This window comes from Salvelinus fontinalis, chromosome 32 (genome assembly GCF_029448725.1).
Source record: "Salvelinus fontinalis isolate EN_2023a chromosome 32, ASM2944872v1, whole genome shotgun sequence".
NCBI lineage: Eukaryota > Metazoa > Chordata > Actinopteri > Salmoniformes > Salmonidae > Salvelinus > Salvelinus fontinalis.
In genome coordinates this window covers 14,012,194-14,031,765 of record NC_074696.1, presented here as the reverse complement: position 1 = coordinate 14,031,765, position 19,572 = coordinate 14,012,194, and the positions used below count along the sequence as shown (strand labels likewise).

General features: G+C 43.4%; 1 protein-coding gene across 1 annotated transcript in view; it reads right to left on the bottom strand.

Moving 5' to 3' along the window:
- Positions 1-19,572, bottom strand: part of LOC129830791 (zinc finger protein 704-like) — a 79,190-nt gene that overhangs the window by 46,187 nt on the left and 13,431 nt on the right. Inside the window, exon 2 of the mRNA XM_055893519.1 lies at positions 18,222-18,457. Within this exon, the coding sequence (XP_055749494.1) occupies positions 18,222-18,457 (236 nt within the window). The remainder of the gene's footprint in view (positions 1-18,221; positions 18,458-19,572) is intronic.

Sequence of the window (19,572 nt, the reverse complement as noted above, 5' to 3'; positions counted from 1 at the left end):
GCTTTGCTATATTGTGAGGCCTGGTGGTTGAAGGTGAAATAAGGACAGGTGTGACAAACACCCATGAGAGAAGGGAAAACAAGTGAGAAAGTGAGTTGGTCGTATTTATCAAGAAGTTATTATCTGCTGTATAAAATATGAATGTGTCAGTGCATTCAGTCAGCTGTCTACTAGTTGTTAGTTTCCCTGCTAGTGTCTCTATAGAATATAAACACGCACCACACACACCTGCTAACAAAGGGGGACCATTAATTCTTTGTGAGACGACTGGAATTCTGTTGCTGTATTTTTAGCAGAATGTTGCTGCCAGAGCCAATCTGATACGGTTTACAGAATATTTCAATCATTGCTCAGTACATTCGAGGAAGTCAGACGGACGAATAAACCTATCCGTGTCCAATCCGATAAGAGGGTGTTGGTGCAGGGCTGGAGGAGTGAAGTCTCTCTCAACTGAGGGCTGCCTGGAAGGCTTCCACCCTGCTCTGCTGCAGAGAGAGGGGAGAAACACCGTTTCAGACGGTAATCACATGGTCTCTAGTAACTAACAGACCAACCACCATTCACTCTCTCTGGAGCAAATTGTTTTCTTTGGCCAACGCTAGCCTGAGCAACACTGCTCTGCTGCTGAGAGACCATATTGTTCCATTGCTACTTTGAGCCGACTACCCGCCACACAAACCTCACACACCTCCCCCCTCTCTATTTCGACATTCATCCAGCCAACCCCCTTTGCAGTTTGCACATATCCGGCAACTGTATCAGTGTGCCAGAAAAAGAGGAGAAAGAAATTAAATACTGTAGTAAAAAAAAAAAAACTACAAGAGAAAGAGAAGATTAAAAAGGCAACGTCACTTCAAAACAGACGATAATGCTGTAGTCCCTCAGGAGGAAAAGAACGTTTTGGCCGTGTTCCCTGGCTGAGAGCTGGCTACGTTACAGCGCTGGGCCAGTAGGTTGGATAGAACACATGGCTGCTGGCGGAACACTCGGAACACAATGCAGTTCCATTCCAGAACCCACAATCACAGATACCTACAACAAACCCAAAGAAACACATTTGTTTGTACTTTGTTTGAAGTTAGGTTGTACCATTAATCTTTGACTAGACTACATGTTGATGTTCAGCACATGCCAACGTTTATCAGGAGTCAAAAAGGCTTATGTTATTGAGGTATATTCATCAGACGTTCAATAACAAAATATTTGTCAAACTAAAAAAAGTCTAGGCCTGCTGTGAGTAGATGTTTTTTTTTAACAGGTTATTTTTGATAAACATGAGAAACTTCAGTGAAAAAAAGCACACTGGTTCTCCATGCATGAGTGAGAACTAAAGATGTCAGTCAAGGAGACCAGACCTGGGTTCAAATACAACTCAAAATAATTTCAAATACTTAATATGTGCTAAATTAAGCTTTCCTGTTGCAATGGAACCAATAGAACAGTCATACAACTGCAGACTCCGCCCATCTGGCATTCCAGGCAGAGAAGTAAATAAAACATATTTGAAAGATTTAAAATTGTATTTGAACCCAGGTAAAGAGGCCAGGCCTTGAAACCGCAGATCATTGGCTGACCGTTGTTTAATTAAGCATAGTCGCTCTCTTGATTTCCCCCCAAACTAAACTTCACTTCTCCTGCTAACAATTAGTCTCCAGAAGACTATTTGTCAAATGTATTATGCCGATCAGTTTCCACCAGTCAGCTCCCCAGCTCACATTACATTACGTTTCCTGCTATAGGGAAAAAACAAGTCCCTCAAAACGAACAGTAAGACTAAACAGCTTCTTAAAAACCATATACGAGTACCAACACGGTGTCTATGTATTCAGTGCCATTGGTGGAAGGGAGTACTACAAACCTTGAATTGAAGCATACCTAAACATAAACAAGAAGTGTAGGCTGAATCCTCCTTCTTTGTGAGAAGCTCCACATTCTAAGATGTGAGACACAGCAGGCATAATAAAACATCTCATATATAACTGTATCTGGGGGCTGGTGGCAGTCGGGAGGGAGGGACAAAAGATTAATCATCATATAGTAGAGTGTTGAATTTTAAGGTGTGAAGAAATATGATGAGCTAACCTATTCAATACAATAATGAGATGTACAGAATAGCTGACATGTACAGAGCCTTCAGAAAGTATTCACACCCTTTGACTTTTTCCAAATTGGGATTTCAAATGGATTCAATTGCGATTTTGTGTCACTGGCCTACACACAATACCCCATAACGTCAAAGTGGAATTATGTTTGTAGACATTTTTACAAATTAATTAAAAATGAAAAGCTGAAATGTCTTGAGTCACTAAGTATTCAACCCCTTTCTTATGGCAAGCCTAAATAAGTTCAGGAGTAAAAATGTGCTTACCAAGTCACATGATAAGTTGCATGGTATCAGTCTGTGTGCAATAACTGTGTTTAATAGGATTTTTTAAATGACTACCTCATCTCTGTACCCCACACATACAGATAATTCTAAGGTCCCTCAGTCGAGTAGTAAATTTCAAACACAGATTCAACAACAACAACAAAGACCAGGGTGGTTTTCCAATGTCTCGCAAAGACGTAGATAAGTAATTACACTTTGGATGGTGTATCAATACACCCAGTCATTACAAAGATACAGGCGTCCTTCTTAACCTGTTGAGGCTAGGGGGTGCTGTTGTCACTATTTCTGGAAATCGTGTAATTTTTAAACGGCTTCCTACTAAATTCTTGATCGTACAATATGCATATTATTGATATTATTGGATAGAAAACAGTCTCTAGTTTCTATAGCCGTTGAAATTTTGTCTCTGAGTGGAACAGAACTCATTCTACAGCAATTTCCCTGACATGGAGTCAGATTTCACACATTTTGGCCCCTGATCTGGAGTCAGTTTAAAGGCCACTGTTATTGCTATGAGTATACAGACACTGCTTACGTCTTCCCCTGGATGCCTTTACGTGATGACGCTTTGAATGGTGTCGATTGCGCAATCACAGCCCCTATAAAACAAAAAAAAGTGTAGGTAGGAACTCTTTTCCAGATGCGCCGGACGCGCGGTGGACACCGACCTGCTCTTTTTCCAAGCATTAGTGTAGCCAGTGATATTTCTCCGGTCATGTTTGTACTCGTTATAGGAGTTAAAAACATCATAAGGTAGTTAATTTAAACCGTTTTATAGCAATTTATATCCGTTTAGTGCGATTTTGGGACATTTATTTCTGAGACACTTTGAAGCGCCAGGCACGTTTCCAATTCATGCCGAACGCAGTGGGCATTTCCACATGGCAAGAGGACAGCTTTCGACCAAAAGACGATTAGACCCAAGAAAGGATTCTTTGCCCAAGATTCTGATGGAAGAACAGCTCAAAGTAGGAACAATTTATTATGATAAATCGTGTTTCTGTCGAAAAATGTTAATGCTTATGACGCCATCTTGTTAGACGTAGCTTCGCTTGGCGCAAACTGTATTGAAAAGTAAGGATAATTAAAAAAATGTTAATCAGCGATTGTATTAAGAATTAAATTGTCTATCAATCGCTGTCCACCCTATATTTTTTAGTCACGTTTATGAGTATTTATGTATACGACTAGATCACTGTCTAATATGGCGCACGACATTTTCTGACCAGCTGGGCTACTTTTCTCATTGTCTAACCATGATTTTGGTGGCTAAATATGCACATTTTCGAACAAACTGTATATGTATGTTGTAATATGATGTTACAGGAGTGTCATCTGAAGAATTCTGAGAAGGTTAGTGAAAAAATTCATATATTTTGGCGATGCTTACGTTATCGCTATCTTTGGCTAGAATCAATGCTGGGGTAATGTTTGCACATGTGGTATGCTAATATAACGATTTATTGTGTTTTCGCTGTAAGACACTTAGAAAATCTGAAATATTGTCTGTATTCACAGGATCTGTGTCTTTCGATTAGTGTATGCTGTGTATTTTTACGAAATGTTTGATGATTAGTAATTAGGTAAACACGTTGCTCTATGTATTTATTCTAGTCCATTTGTGACGGTGGGTGCAATTGTAAACTATGATATCTACCTGAAATATGCACATTTTTCTAACAAAACCTATCCTATACCATAAATATGTTATCAGACTGTCATCTGATGAGGTTTTTTCTTGGTTAGTGGCTATCAATATCTTAGTTTAGCCGAATTGGTGATAGCTACTGGTGTTGGTGGACAAAGAAAAGATGGCGTCTAATGCTAATGTGTTTAGCTAATAGATTTACATCTTTACATATTGTGTCTTCCCTGTAAAACATTTTAAAAATCGGACATGTTGGCTGGATTCACACAATCTGTGTCTTTCATTAGCTGTATTGGACTTTAATGTGTGAAAGTTAAATATTTAAAAAATATATTTTTTTTGAATTTCGCGGCTCTGCCTTTTCAGTGGAATGTGGGGGGGTGTGCCGCTAGCGGCACCCCAGTCCTAGACAGGCTAACTCAGTTAATGGAGAGGAAGGAAACCGCTCAGGGATTTCACCATGAGGCCAATGGTGACTTTAAAACAGTTACAGAGTTTAATGGCTGTGATAGGAGAAAACTGAGGATGGATCAACAACATTGCAGTTACTCCACAATACTAACCTAAATGACAGAGTGAAAAGAAGTCTGTATAGTATTTTTTTTTAAATACGAAACATGCATCCTGTTTGCAACAAGGCACTAAAGTAAAACTGCAAAAACATTTGCAAAGAAATTAACTTGATGTCCATAAATACAAAGCGTTTTGTTTGAGGCAAATCCAACACATCACTGAGTACCACTCTTCATATTTTAAAGCATGGTGCTGGCGTCATTATGTTATGGGTATGCTTGTCATCATCAAGGACTGGAGTTGTTTTGTATAAAAAGAAATGGAATAGAGCTAAGCAAGCACAGGCAAAATCCTACAGGAAACATGGTTCAGTCTGCTTTCAACAGACACTGGAGACAAATTCACCTTTCAGCAGGACAATAACCTAAAACACACTGGAGTTGCTTACCAAGACGACATTGAATGTTCCTGAGTGGCCTAGTTACAGTTTTGACTTAAATCAGCTTGAAAATTTAAGGCAAGACCTGAGAATAGCTATCTAGCTATGAGCAACAAACAACTTCCGATAAACTTGAGCTTGAATTTTTTAACAAATATTCTGGAATCCAGGTGTGCAAAGCTCTTATAAACTTACCCAGAAAGACTCACAGCTGTAATCACTGACATTTATGAGCCCAGGGGTGTGAATACTTATTTATATTAAATATTTCATTTACATTTTCAATACATTTGCTAAATATTCTAAAAACATGTTTTCACTTTGTCATTCTGTGGGATTGTGTGTAGATGGATCAAATGTTTTTTTGTTGTTTTTTTTAACCTATTTTGAATTCAGCTCTAACACAACGAAATGTGGAATAAGTCAAGGGGTATGAATACTTTCTGAAGGCTTTGTACATGTGTGAATGAACGGTACCCAGACCGCCACAGGCCCTCAGGTAATTTTTACCATAACCAGCGCCATACATGCTTTTCTCTATTCTCTAGTAATTTAACACACTACAGTACTTACAGGCAGGTGTACAGCACATTCGGAAAGCGTCCATATCCATTGACTTATCCATTGACTTATCCATTGACTTATTCCCCCAAGCCATAAGACTCCAGAACATCTAACCAAATGGCTACCCAGACTATTTGCATTGCCCCCCCCCCCCCCCCCTCCATCCTCTTTTACACTGCTGCTACTCTCTGTCATTTTAATAACTCTACCTACATGTACATATTACCTCAACTAACCGGAGCCCCCACACATTGACTCTGTACTGGTACCCCCTGTGTATAGTCTCACTATTGTTATTTTACTGCTGCTCTTTAATTACTTGTTCCTTTTATTTCTTATTCTTATTTGTATTTTTTAAACTGCATTGTTGGTTAGGGGATCGTAAGTAAGCATTTCACTGTAAGGTCTACACCTGTTGTATTCGGCACATGTGACAAACATTTGATTTGATGGTGTTAGATGGGTGATGAGCTGTGCCTGGTTTTCTCCAGACATTGCGCTTTGCATTCAGGACAAATAGTAACATTTTTGTCTCATCAGACAACAACATTTTTTGCCTTATGAGCTTAGAGTTTTTTTTACATGCCTTTTTACAAACTCCAGGCGTGCTGTAATGTGCCTTTTTCTCAGGAGTGGCTTCCATCTGTCCACCCTAAAAAATGTAAAACATGTCAAAGGTGCATCTGTGTGTGCAAATTTGAGATTTTTGGTTACTGTTTGTGCAAATTTGAGATACACTGTTCCAATCAAGTTGTAGTGACATCAAGGATGATCAAAGAAAATTGGATGCACCTGAGCTCAATTTGGAGTGTCATAGCAAAGGGATGTGAATACTTATGTAAATTAGATATTTCTCTATTTCATTAGCGCATTATTATTATTAGTATTATTAGTAACAAAATGTGGAATGAGTCAAGCAGTATGAATACTTTCTGAAGGCTCTGTACACTCCACTGAGGTGACCGTCTTCTGTAGGTTACTGTGGACTGGAGCACCAGCAGCAAACACCGCGGCAGTTCTCTTGTAAATCACAACTGTGAAATAAACGCCGTTAAAAACCTTCATACTGATCTGGGAATTGATAAAAAAAAATCCTCAGGCATTCTTCCTCTCCCTTCCCTTTCTCTCCACCATTCCCTTCCCTTTCTCTCCACCATTCCCTTCCCTCTCTCTCCACCATTCCCTTCCCTCTCTCTCCACCATTCCCTTCCCTCTCTCTCCACCATTCCCTTCCCTCTCTCTCCACCATTCCCTTCCCTCTCTCTCCACCATTCCCTTCCCTCTCTCTCCACCATTCCCTTCCCTCTCTCTCCACCATTCCCTTCCCTCTCTCTCCACCATTCCCTTCCCTCTCTCTCCACCATTCCCTTCCCTCTCTCTCCACCATTCCCTTCCCTCTCTCTCCACCATTCCCTTCCCTCTCTCTCCACCATTCCCTTCCCTCTCTCTCCACCATTCCCTTCCCTCTCTCTCCACCATTCCCTTCCCTCTCTCTCCACCATTCCCTTCCCTCTCTCTCCACCATTCCCTCCCTCTCTCTCCACCATTCCCTCCCTCCCTCTCCACCATTCCCTCCCTCCCTCTCCACCATTCCCTCCCTCCCTCTCCACCATTCCCTCCCTCCCTCTCCACCATTCCCTCCCTCCCTCTCCACCATTCCCTCCCTCCCTCTCCACCATTCCCTCCCTCCCTCTCCACCATTCCCTCCCTCCCTCTCCACCATTCCCTCCCTCCCTCTCCACCATTCCCTCCCTCCCTCTCCACCATTCCCTCCCTCCCTCTCCACCATTCCCTCCCTCTCTCTCCACCATTCCCTTCCCTCTCTCTCCACCATTCCCTTCCCTCTCTCTCCACCATTCCCTTCCCTCTCTCTCCACCATTCCCTTCCCTCTCTCTCCACCATTCCCTCCCTCTCTCTCCACCATTCCCTTCCCTCTCTCTCCACCATTCCCTTCCCTCTCTCTCCACCATTCCCTTCCCTCTCTCTCCACCATTCCCTCCCTCTCTCTCCACCATTCCCTCCCTCCCTCTCCACCATTCCCTCCCTCTCTCTCCACCATTCCCTCCCTCCCTCTCCACCATTCCCTCCCTCTCTCTCCACCATTCCCTCCCTCCCTCTCCACCATTCCCTCCCTCTCTCTCCACCATTCCCTCCCTCCCTCTCCACCATTCCCTCCCTCCCTCTCCACCATTCCCTCCCTCCCTCTCCACCATTCCCTCCCTCTCTCTCCACCATTCCCTTCCCTCTCTCTCCACCATTCCCTTCCCTCTCTCTCCACCATTCCCTTCCCTCTCTCTCCACCATTCCTTCCCTCTCTCTCCACCATTCCCTTCCCTCTCTCTCCACCATTCCCTTCCCTCTCTCTCCACCATTCCCTTCCCTCTCTCTCCACCATTCCCTCCCTCTCTCTCCACCATTCCCTCCCTCTCTCTCCACCATTCCCTCCCTCCCTCTCCACCATTCCCTCCCTCCCTCTCCACCATTCCCTCCCTCTCTCTCCACCATTCCCTTCCCTCTCTCTCCACCATTCCCTTCCCTCTCTCTCCACCATTCCCTTCCCTCTCTCTCCACCATTCCCTCCCTCTCTCTCCACCATTCCTTCCCTCTCTCTCCACCATTCCCTCCCTCTCTCTCCACCATTCCCTCCCTCTCTCTCCACCATTCCCTCCCTCTCTCTCCACCATTCCCTTCCCTCTCTCTCCACCATTCCCTCCCTCTCTCTCCACCATTCCCTCCCTCTCTCTCCACCATTCCCTTCCCTCTCTCTCCACCATTCCCTCCCTCTCTCTCCACCATTCCCTCCCTCTCTCTCCACCATTCCCTCCCTTTCTCTCCACCATTCCTTCCCTCTCTCTCCACCATTCCCTCCCTCTCTCTCCACCATTCCCTCCCTCTCTCTCCACCATTCCCTCCCTCTCTCTCCACCATTCCCTCCCTCTCTCTCCACCATTCCCTCCCTCTCTCTCCACCATTCCCTCCCTCTCTCTCCACCATTCCCTCCCTCTCTCTCCACCATTCCCTCCCTTTCTCTCCACCATTCCCTCCCTCTCTCTCCACCATTCCCTCCCTCCCTCTCCACCATTCCCTCCCTCTCTCTCCACCATTCCCTCCCTCTCTCTCCACCATTCCCTCCCTCTCTCTCCACCATTCCCTCCCTCTCTCTCCACCATTCCCTCCCTCTCTCTCCACCATTCCCTCCCTCTCTCTCCACCATTCCCTCCCTCTCTCTCCACCATTCCCTCCCTCTCTCTCCACCATTCCCTTCCCTTTCTCTCCACCATTCCCTCCCTCTCTCTCCACCATTCCCTCCCTCTCTCTCCACCATTCCCTCCCTCTCTCTCCACCATTCCCTCCCTCTCTCTCCACCATTCCCTCCCTCTCTCTCCACCATTCCCTCCCTCCACCATTCCCTCCCTCTCCCTCTCCACCATTCGCTCCCTCCCTCCCTCTCCACCATTCGCTCCCTCCCTCCCTCTCTCTCCACCATTCGCTCCCTCCCTCCCTCTCCACCATTCGCTCCCTCCCTCCCTCTCCACCATTCGCTCCCTCCCTCCCTCTCCACCATTCGCTCCCTCCCTCCCTCTCCACCATTCCCTCCCTCCCTCCCTCTCCACCATTCCCTCCCTCCCTCCCTCTCCACCATTCCCTCCCTCCCTCCCTCTCCACCATTCCCTCTCCACCATTCCCTCCCTCCCTCTCTCTCCACCATTCCCTCCCTCTCTCTCCACCATTCCCTCCCTCTCTCTCCACCATTCCCTCCCTCTCTCTCCACCATTCCCTCCCTCTCTCTCCACCATTCCCTCCCTCTCTCTCCACCATTCCCTTCCCTTTCTCTCCACCATTCCCTCCCTCTCTCTCCACCATTCCCTCCCTCTCTCTCCACCATTCCCTCCCTCTCTCTCCACCATTCCCTCCCTCTCTCTCCACCATTCCCTCCCTCTCTCTCCACCATTCCCTCCCTCTCTCTCCACCATTCCCTCCCTCTCTCTCCACCATTCCCTCCCTCCACCATTCCCTCCCTCTCCCTCTCCACCATTCGCTCCCTCCCTCCCTCTCCACCATTCGCTCCCTCCCTCCCTCTCCACCATTCGCTCCCTCCCTCCCTCTCCACCATTCGCTCCCTCCCTCCCTCTCCACCATTCGCTCCCTCCCTCCCTCTCCACCATTCGCTCCCTCCCTCCCTCTCCACCATTCCCTCCCTCCCTCCCTCTCCACCATTCCCTCCCTCCCTCCCTCTCCACCATTCCCTCCCTCCCTCCCTCTCCACCATTCCCTCCCTCCCTCCCTCCCTCTCCACCATTCCCTCTCCACCATTCCCTCCCTCCCTCCCTCTCCACCATTCCCTCCCTTCCCTCTCTCTCCACCATTCCCTCCCTCTCTCTCCACCATTCTCCCTCTCCACCATTCCCTCCCTCCCTCCCTCTCCACCATTCCCTCCCTCCCTCTCCACCATTCCCTCCCTCCCTCTCCACCATTCCCTCCCTCCCTCTCCACCATTCCCTCTCTTGCCAAAGCCCCCATTATGGGATAAAGGTTACTAACAGTTACCATGGTGGTGGCAGAAGCGTTTATTCCCCTTGAAAGCATCCAACGTTCGCAGCAGAAATCGGTCACAGGTGTGTGGACCTTAATCTGAAGGCAATAATGGTCCTGCACTGGAGAGAGGTCACTGAGGAAGAGGAACTCGAACCTGTTCCTATTGAAGCCCCAGACAGAATTGGCTCTCTCCACTCCCATTAATTTCAGTCTGAGAGTGTGCTAAAGCTATTAGACAGCGTCGGAGATCCTATAGCCTTCAGCCCAGTAAGGGGAGAGGATAATTCCTTCATTTTTTTTCTTCTTCCTTCTTCTTCTTCTTTTGAGTGATGAATTGAAACCTGATTGGGTGGGGGGGGTGGGGGTTTAATTGGGCATTGTCACATTATAGAATGCACTCTAGAATGGACCTCACAAAAGGAATTACTTGGCTGCTGGATATCAGGGTAGATTCTACCACCTGCTAGAATGGAACATGAATATAGGAGATTAGAACCATTGAAGGTTCACAACTGTTCTATCCACTACAGACACTTCACATTTAATCTGTAGATATCGGTTTGCATTTGAGACTTTTGAAAAATGAAATACAACATGTGCATTGTGGGAAGAGGGAAACCATAGCACAGAGACCAACATGGCTAGATGAAAGGTTTCTAGCAGCATGAGGTAGCCACATTATCCATTAGAGTCCATCCAAAACGTTGAGTGGCAAATTTCGACTGGAACAAAGATGGAGATTGCAGATGCAGAGGCCTTTTTGACTGTTCAAGGACATCTGGGCCGGGCTACTAGAGCAGATTCTGCTCACACTGTTCATCTAATGGCATTAGGGCTGTGACGGTCATGGAATTATGGAGGATGGTATTTGACCAGCCAAATGACCACGGTCTCCATAATAACCGTTGAATAGCAATTATTATTATTTAATTTCTTACGCACATTTTCTCCTCTTCTCGTGTGTGTGTGTGTATTGGTGCATGCACGTGCATGTCTATGTATTGGTGTGTGCATGCCTGTGTGCGTGCGTGCGTGCGTGTGTGCAAATAAAATGTTACTGGTTGTGTACTCATTTTGCAGATGTTATCATGCTTATTAGAGGTCGACCAATTAATCGGAATGGCCGATTAATTAGGGCCGATTTCAAGTTTTCATAACAATCGGAAATCGGTATTTTTGGACACCGATTTGGCCGATTTGTTTTTTATTGTTGTTTTTTTTACACCTTTATTTAATCTTTATTTAACTAGGCAAGTCAGTTAAGAACACATTCTTATTTTCAATGACGGCCTAGGAACAGTGGGTTAACTGCCTCGTTCAGGGGCAGAACGACAGATTGTTAACTTGTCAGCTCGGGGGATTCAATCTTGCAACCTTACAGTTAACTAGTCCAACGCTCTAGCCACCTGATTACATTGGACTCCACGAGGAGCCTGCCTGTTACGCGAATGCATTAGAATCGAAGGTAAGTTGCTAGCTAGCATTAATCTTATAAAAAACAATCAATGAATCAATCATAATCACTAGTTAACTACACATGGTTGATGATATTACTAGTTTATCTAGCGTGTCATGCGTTGCATATAATCGATGCGGTGCGTATCGTTGCTCCAACGTGTACCTAACCATAAACATCAATGCCTTTCTTAAATCAATACACAGAAGTATATATTTTTAAAACTGCATATTTAGCTAAAAGAAATCCAGGTTATCAGGCAAGATCAACCAGGTGAAATTGTGTCACTTCTCTTGCGTTCATTGCACGCAGAGTCAGGGTATATGCAACAGTTTGGGCCGCCTGGCTCGTTGTGAACTAATTTGCCAGAATTTCACGTAATTAGGACTTAACATTGAAGGTTGTGCAATGTAACAGGAATATTTAGACTTAGGGATGCCACCCGTTAGATAAAATACGTAACGGTTCCGTATTTCACTGAAAGAATAAATGTTTTGTTTTCGAGATGATAGTTTCCGGATTCGACCATATTAATGACCTAAGGCTTGTATTTCTGTGTGTTATTATGTTATAACCAAGTCTATGATTTGATAGATCAGTCTGACTGAGCGGTGGTAGGCAGCACCAGGCTCGTAAGCATTCATTCAAACAGCACTTTCCTGCATTTTTCCAGAAGCTCTTCGCTGTGCTTCAAGCCTATCAACTCCCAGGATTAGGCTGGTGTAACCGATGTGAAATGGCTAGCTAGTTAGCGGGGTGCGCGCTAATAGCGTTTCAAACGACACTCGCTCTGAGACTTGGAGTAGTTATTCCCCTTGCTCTGCATGGGTAACGCTGCTACGAGGGTGGCTGTTGTCGTTGTGTTCCTGGTTCGAGCCCAGGTAGGAGCGAGGAGAGGGATGGAAGCTATACTGTTACACTGGCAATACTAAAGTGCCTATAAGAACATCCAATAGTCAAAGGTTAATGATATACAAATGGTATAGAGAGAAATAGTCCTATAATTCCTATAATAACTACAACCTAAAACTTCTTACCTGGGAATATTGAAGACTCATGTTAAAAGGAACCACCAGCTTTCATATGTTCTCATGTTCTGAGCAAGGAACTTAAACGTTAGCTTTCTTACATGGCACATATTGCACTTTTACTTTCTTCTCCAACACTTTGTTTTTGCATTATTTAAACCAAATTGAACATGTTTAATTATTTATTTGAGGCTAAATTGATTTTATTGATGTATTATATTAAGTTAAAATAAGTGTTCATTCAGTATTGTTTTAATTGTCATTATTACAAATTAAAATATTTAAAAAATTGGCCGATTAATCGGTATCGGCTCTTTTTGGTCCTCCAATAATCGGTATCGGTGTTGAAAAACTTCAACAGTACAACCTAACAATACACACAAATCCAAAAAATAGAAATATAGAATAATTATAACAAGCAAAGTCAGAGTCCGGAATATAAATAGACTGTATATGTATAGGAAGGTGTGTATACATTATGGACAGTATATGTCATTATGGACAGTATATGTCATTATGGACAGTATATGTCATTATGGACAGTATATGTCATTATGGACAGTATATGTCATTATGGACAGTATATGTCATTATGGACAGTATATGAATAGAAAAGGTGTGTACAGCAGTAGTTATATAGGATTAGCCTTGACTAGAATACAGTATATACATATGAAGTGAGTAAAACAGTATGTAAACATTATTAAAAATGACCAGTGTTCAATGACTATGTACATAGGGTCTCTAAGGTGCAGGATAGAGTACCGGGTGGTAGCTAGCTAGTAACAGCGACTAATGTTCAGGGCAGGGCACTGGGTGGAGGCTGGCTAATGGTGACTATTTAACAGTCTGATGGCCTGGAGGAAGAAGCTGTTTTTCAGTCTCTAAGCTTTGAAACATCTGTACTGTCTCCACCTTCTAGATGGTAGTGGGGTGAAGAGGTCGTGGCTCGGGTGTCTGAGGTCCTTGATGATCTTCTCGGCCTTCCTGTGACAGAACCCTGCGGTTGCGGACGGAGCAGTTGCCGTACCAGGCGGCGATACAGCCCGACAAGATGCTCTCATTGTGCATCTGTAGAAGTTCCTGAGGGTCTTAGGGGCCAAACTGAATTTCTTCAGCCTCCATATCTAGCAGTTTGTGTTCACTAGATAGGGGTCAGTCCCCATATGTCAAATATTCCTCTCCAATGCAGGACAAACAAGACAGATGGATATGGAAGATCAACAGCTGTGTTCTCATGGGAGAAAAAAATAACGAGCTGAAGACACGCAGAGGGATGGAGGTGAAGAGAAGCAGAGAGATGGAGGTGAAGACACGCAGAGAGATGGAGGTGAAGACACGCAGAGAGATGGAGGTGAAGAGATGCAGAGAGATGGAGGTGAAGAGATGCAGAGAGATGGAGGTGAAGAGACGCAGAGAGATGGAGGTGAAGAGACGCAGAGAGATGGAGGTGAAGAGACGCAGGTGAAGACACGCAGAGGGATGAGGTGATCAATAAGCCATCCAGTGATGCCAATAAATATATCAATATGATCACTGTTCCTAGTATGATGAGGCAGCTGTAATGAAGACCTTCCTTGGTTTATCCATCAAAATACATTCGATCCTAACAGAGATATTTTCACTTTAATGGTTTAAAAGAGACAAGTAATGTGAAAGCCAAAATCAATAATCCATCAATTAACAAATATTGAAATAAAGCTGTGTGTGTGTGTGTGTATGTGTGTATGTGTGTATGTGTGTGTGTGTGTGTGTGTATTGTAGTTTTACAAAGAGCACTAAATGGATGTCAGCCATCTCCCTTCTAAAGGAGAAATAATACCTAGCGTATAGGCCTAGCTCGATAACACTGGGATATTTTATAGTAGATGACTGTTTTACATTTAATGGTCAAAGTGTGTCTTTCCTTTATTAGATCATCATGAAAACACACTTATAAGGTTGAATTGCTCTGGAGTAGCAGCGGGAGCTGAGAAAAAGCAGTTTATACTGACCACACACGGACAATAACACCATGATGTTGATAACCAACGTTAAACTCAGGAAGGCTGGTCTGAATGGCTCGTCACTTTTAATTCATTTTAGTAAACCCACTATAACTCACATCGCTTCCTATCTTAGCTCATCAGCATAGCAGGTATTTAGAGGGTAGTCATTATAATGTTACCTCATCAGCATAGCAGGTATTTATAGGGTAGTGTAATAATGTTACCTCATTAGCATAGCAGGTATTTATAGGGTAGTGTCATAATGTTACCTCATTAGCATAGCAGGTATTTAGAGGGTAGTCATTATAATGTTACCTCATCAGCATAGCAGGTATTTATAGGGTAGTGTAATAATGTTACCTCATTAGCATAGCAGGTATTTATAGGGTAGTGTCATAATGTTACCTCATTAGCATAGCAGGTATTTAGAGGGTAGTCATTATAATGTTACCTCATCAGCATAGCAGGTATTTATAGGGTAGTCATTATAATGTTACCTCATTAGCATAGCAGGTATTTATAGGGTAGTCGTTATAATGTTACCTCATTAGCATAGCAGGTATTTATAGGGTAGTCATTATAATGTTACCTCATTAGCACAGCAGGTATTTATAGGGTAGTCGTTATAATGTTACCTCATCAGCATAGCAGGTATTTATAGGGTAGTCATTATAATGTTACCTCATCAGCATAGCAGGTATTTATAGGGTAGTCATTATAATGTTACCTCATCAGCATAGCAGGTATTTATAGGGTAGTGTCATAATGTTACCTCATTAGCATAGCAGGTATTTATAGGGTAGTGTCATAATGTTACCTCATTAGCATAGCAGGTATTTATAGGGTAATGTCATAATGTTACCTCATTAGCATAGCAGGTATTTATAGGGTAGTCATTATAATGTTACCTCATCAGCATAGCAGGTATTTATAGGGTAGTGTCATAATGTTACCTCATTAGCATAGCAGGTATTTATAGGGTAGTCATTATAATGTTACCTCATCAGCATAGCAGGTATTTATAGGGTAGTGTCATAATGTTACCTCATTAGCATAGCAGGTATTTATAGGGTAGTCATTATAATGTTACCTCATCAGCATAGCAGGTATTTATAGGGTAGTGTCATAATGTTACCTCATCAGCATAGCAGGTATTTATAGGGTAGTCATTATAATGTTACCTCATTAGCACAGCAGGTATTTATAGGGTAGTGTCATAATGTTACCTCATTAGCATAGCAGGTATTTATAGGGTAGTCATTATAATGTTACCTCATTAGCACAGCAGGTATTTATAGGGTAGTGTCATAATGTTACCTCATTAGCATAGCAGGTATTTATAGGGTAGTCATTATAATGTTACCTCATCAGCATAGCAGGTATTTATAGGGTAGTGTCATAATGTTACCTCATCAGCATAGCAGGTATTTATAGGGTAGTCATTATAATGTTACCTCATCAGCATAGCAGGTATTTATAGGGTAGTGTCATAATGTTACCTCATTAGCATAGCAGGTATTTAGAGGGTAGTCATTATAATGTTACCTCATCAGCATAGCAGGTATTTATAGGGTAGTGTCATAATGTTACCTCATTAGCATAGCAGGTATTTATAGGGTAGTGTCATAATGTTACCTCATTAGCATAGCAGGTATTTATAGGGTAGTCATTATAATGTTACCTCATCAGCATAGCAGGTATTTATAGGGTAGTGTCATAATGTTACCTCATTAGCATAGCAGGTATTTATAGGGTAGTCATTATAATGTTACCTCATCAGCATAGCAGGTATTTATAGGGTAGTCATTATAATGTTACCTCATCAGCATAGCAGGTATTTATAGGGAAGTCATTATAATGTTACCTCATCAGCATAGCAGGTATTTATAGGGTAGTGTCATAATGTTACCTCATTAGCATAGCAGGTATTTATAGGGTAGTCATTATAATGTTACCTCATCAGCATAGCAGGTATTTAGAGGGTAGTCATTATAATGTTAGCTCATCAGCACAGCAGGTATTTATAGGGTAGTGTCATAATGTTACCTCATTAGCATAGCAGGTATTTATAGGGTAGTCATTATAATGTTACCTCATCAGCATAGCAGGTATTTACAGGGTAGTCATTATAATGTTACCTCATCAGCATAGCAGGTATTTATAGGGTAGTCATTATAATGTTACCTCATTAGCATAGCAGGTATTTAGAGGGTAGTCATTATAATGTTACCTCATCAGCATAGCAGGTATTTACAGGGTAGTGTCATAATGTTACCTCATTAACATAGCAGGTATTTATAGGGTAGTCATTATAATGTTACCTCATCAGCATAGCAGGTATTTACAGGGTAGTGTCCTAATGTTACCTCATTAGCATAGCAGGTATTTATAGGGTAGTGTCATAATGTTACCTCATTAGCATAGTGTCACGTCTCTCCTCCTCCTCTACCATTAGTAAGCGTGAGCAATGTCCTTCACCTATTAACCTCAGCCAATGAGCATGGCAATTCCACCACGCTTGCTGATTAACCTATGGGTTCACTTGTGCAATAAACACTTTAATTTCTTTCAAACGATGGGAGTAGAAACAATCTGATGACCTTTCACCTCCAGTAGGGGGGGGGGGGGTGGGGGGGCGATGATTAGTGTTCGTAAGCAGAATGTAATGCTTATTTTGCACATATCCATGGTTGGTAAGTCACCTCTCAGGACTCAATGTCTTTATAATCTACATCTAGACGGGATGGGCTAGTGATCATATGACCTACAGACACAGTCTTGCCAACATAAAGCATATGAATTCAATAAACCGCTTGTGAAATCAATGTGGTACAAACATGGCAATTTACAATACTGATCAGCTATATAGCTACAATCCTTGGGCTGAAGATGAGGATAACATTATTAAATAGCTTTAATGCTGCATTGCATTATGAATCTATTTGATGTACAGTATATTTATTGAATCACTGCAGTGTAAGGTCTACATGATTGTATACATTAAAGCCATATGCAGCCCAGCTAAAACAGATGCCTGTAAAAGCACTTTAAAAGGTGATGTATTGTATAGTTTAACAGATTCCTGGGTAATGACCTCAAACCAAAGATCCCTGGGTAATGACCTCAAACCAAAGATTCCTGGGGAATGACCTCAAACCAAAGATTCCCGGGGAATGACCTCAAACCAAAGATTCCCGGGGAATGACCTCAAACCAACAATTGCTGGGGAATGACCTCAAACCAAAGATCCCTGGGTAATGACCTCAAACCAAAGATCCTTGAGGAATGACTGCAATCAATCAAACACCGATCCTACAATACTCCCTGACTACTGGTAGAAAGAAGTTGAACTTGCCCACCCAACGACACACACACAATGTGAAATGGCTAGCTATTTAGCAGTCGTGGTTATGCTACTTCATGAGCGTGGATGTGTTCTGAGGGCCCCTGTGTTCTGAGGGCCCCTGTGCTCTGAGGGCCCCTGTGCTCTGAGGGCCCCTGTGTTCTGAGGGTCCCTGTGTTCTGAGGGTCCCTGTGTTCTGAGGGTCATCCAGTAAGGGACAGTGACAGGAATGGAAGATACACTGTTACACACACACACACACACACACACCCTATCAATGCATCCATCCACCCACCACACACACAGTTTGACTTACCTGACGTGGGGCACATCAATGCTGGATGACACCACCTTGCGTTTCTGCTCCAGCAGGGAAACAGAGCGCGTGTGGTCCCTCTCTGGACCCTCAAGGGGGCATCCCGTCCTCCTTCCGTCTGCTCCCCGCTCCCCCTTCAACGCCTCTGGGCTCAGGGAGTTGGCCTCCCCCTTCTGGGGCTCCATGGTCTGGCTCTGCAGAGGAGCACCGTTCCCTCGGCCGTTCCAGGAGCTCTGCTGCAGAGGGATAACAGTATGACTGGGTTACTACAGAGACATGTACAGTAGGCTAACTAGTAAAGACAAGGACTCTGGGAAGCTAAAAATGTAAGGTGATGTGTATTGTAAAGATCACCTGACATTTTAGCCACCCAGTCCCTGCTTTTCATTGGATAGGCATATAGTGGTCTATGTGCCATTTGGTACATCATTACCCACAATGCAGTGCACACACTCATTCTAGCTAATATTCACACTTCCAGACAGTTTTGTAGTGTTGCTAGTGTTGAGCTGAAAACAACAGGATGTACGTTAAGGAGTGTTTCACTTTTAAAATGTGGGATTTATTTTTTGTGCTTCCACAGACATCCGCCGCGCATCTCGGCAAAGGCGGAGGTGTTGCTAGCATATACACTAGCAAATTTCAATTTATAATTTTTTTTTAAAAATGACTGCATTTGTCTTTTTAGCTTCTAGTCATGAAATCTATGCAGCCTACTCAATCACTTTTATAGCTACTGTTTACAGGCCTCCTGGGCCGTATACAGAGTTCCTCACCGAGTTCCCTGACTTCCTATCGGACCTTGTAGTCATAGCAGATAATATTCAAATTTTTGGTGACTTTAATATTCACATGGAAAAGTCCACAGACCCTCTCCAAAAGACTTTCGGAGCCATCATCGACTCAGTGGGATTTGTCCAACATGTCTCATGACCTACTCACTGCCACAGTCATACTCTGGACCTAGTTTTGTCGCGTGGAATAAATATTGTGGATCTTAATGTTTTTCCTCATAGTCCTGGACTATCGGACCACCATTTTATTACGTTTGCAATCGCAACAAATAATCTGCTCAGACCCCAACCAAGGATCATCAAAAGCCATGCTATAAATTCTCGGACAACCCAAAGATTCCTAGATGCCCTTCCAGACTCCCTCCACCTACCCAAGGATGTCAGAGTACAAAAATTGGTTAACCACCTAACTGAGGAACTCAATTTAACCTTGCGTAATACCCTAGATGTAGTCGCACCACTAAAAACAAAAAAACATTTGTCATTATAAACTAGCTCCCTGGTATACAGAAAATGCAGAGCCATGAAGCAAGCTCCCAGAAAATTGGAACGGAAAT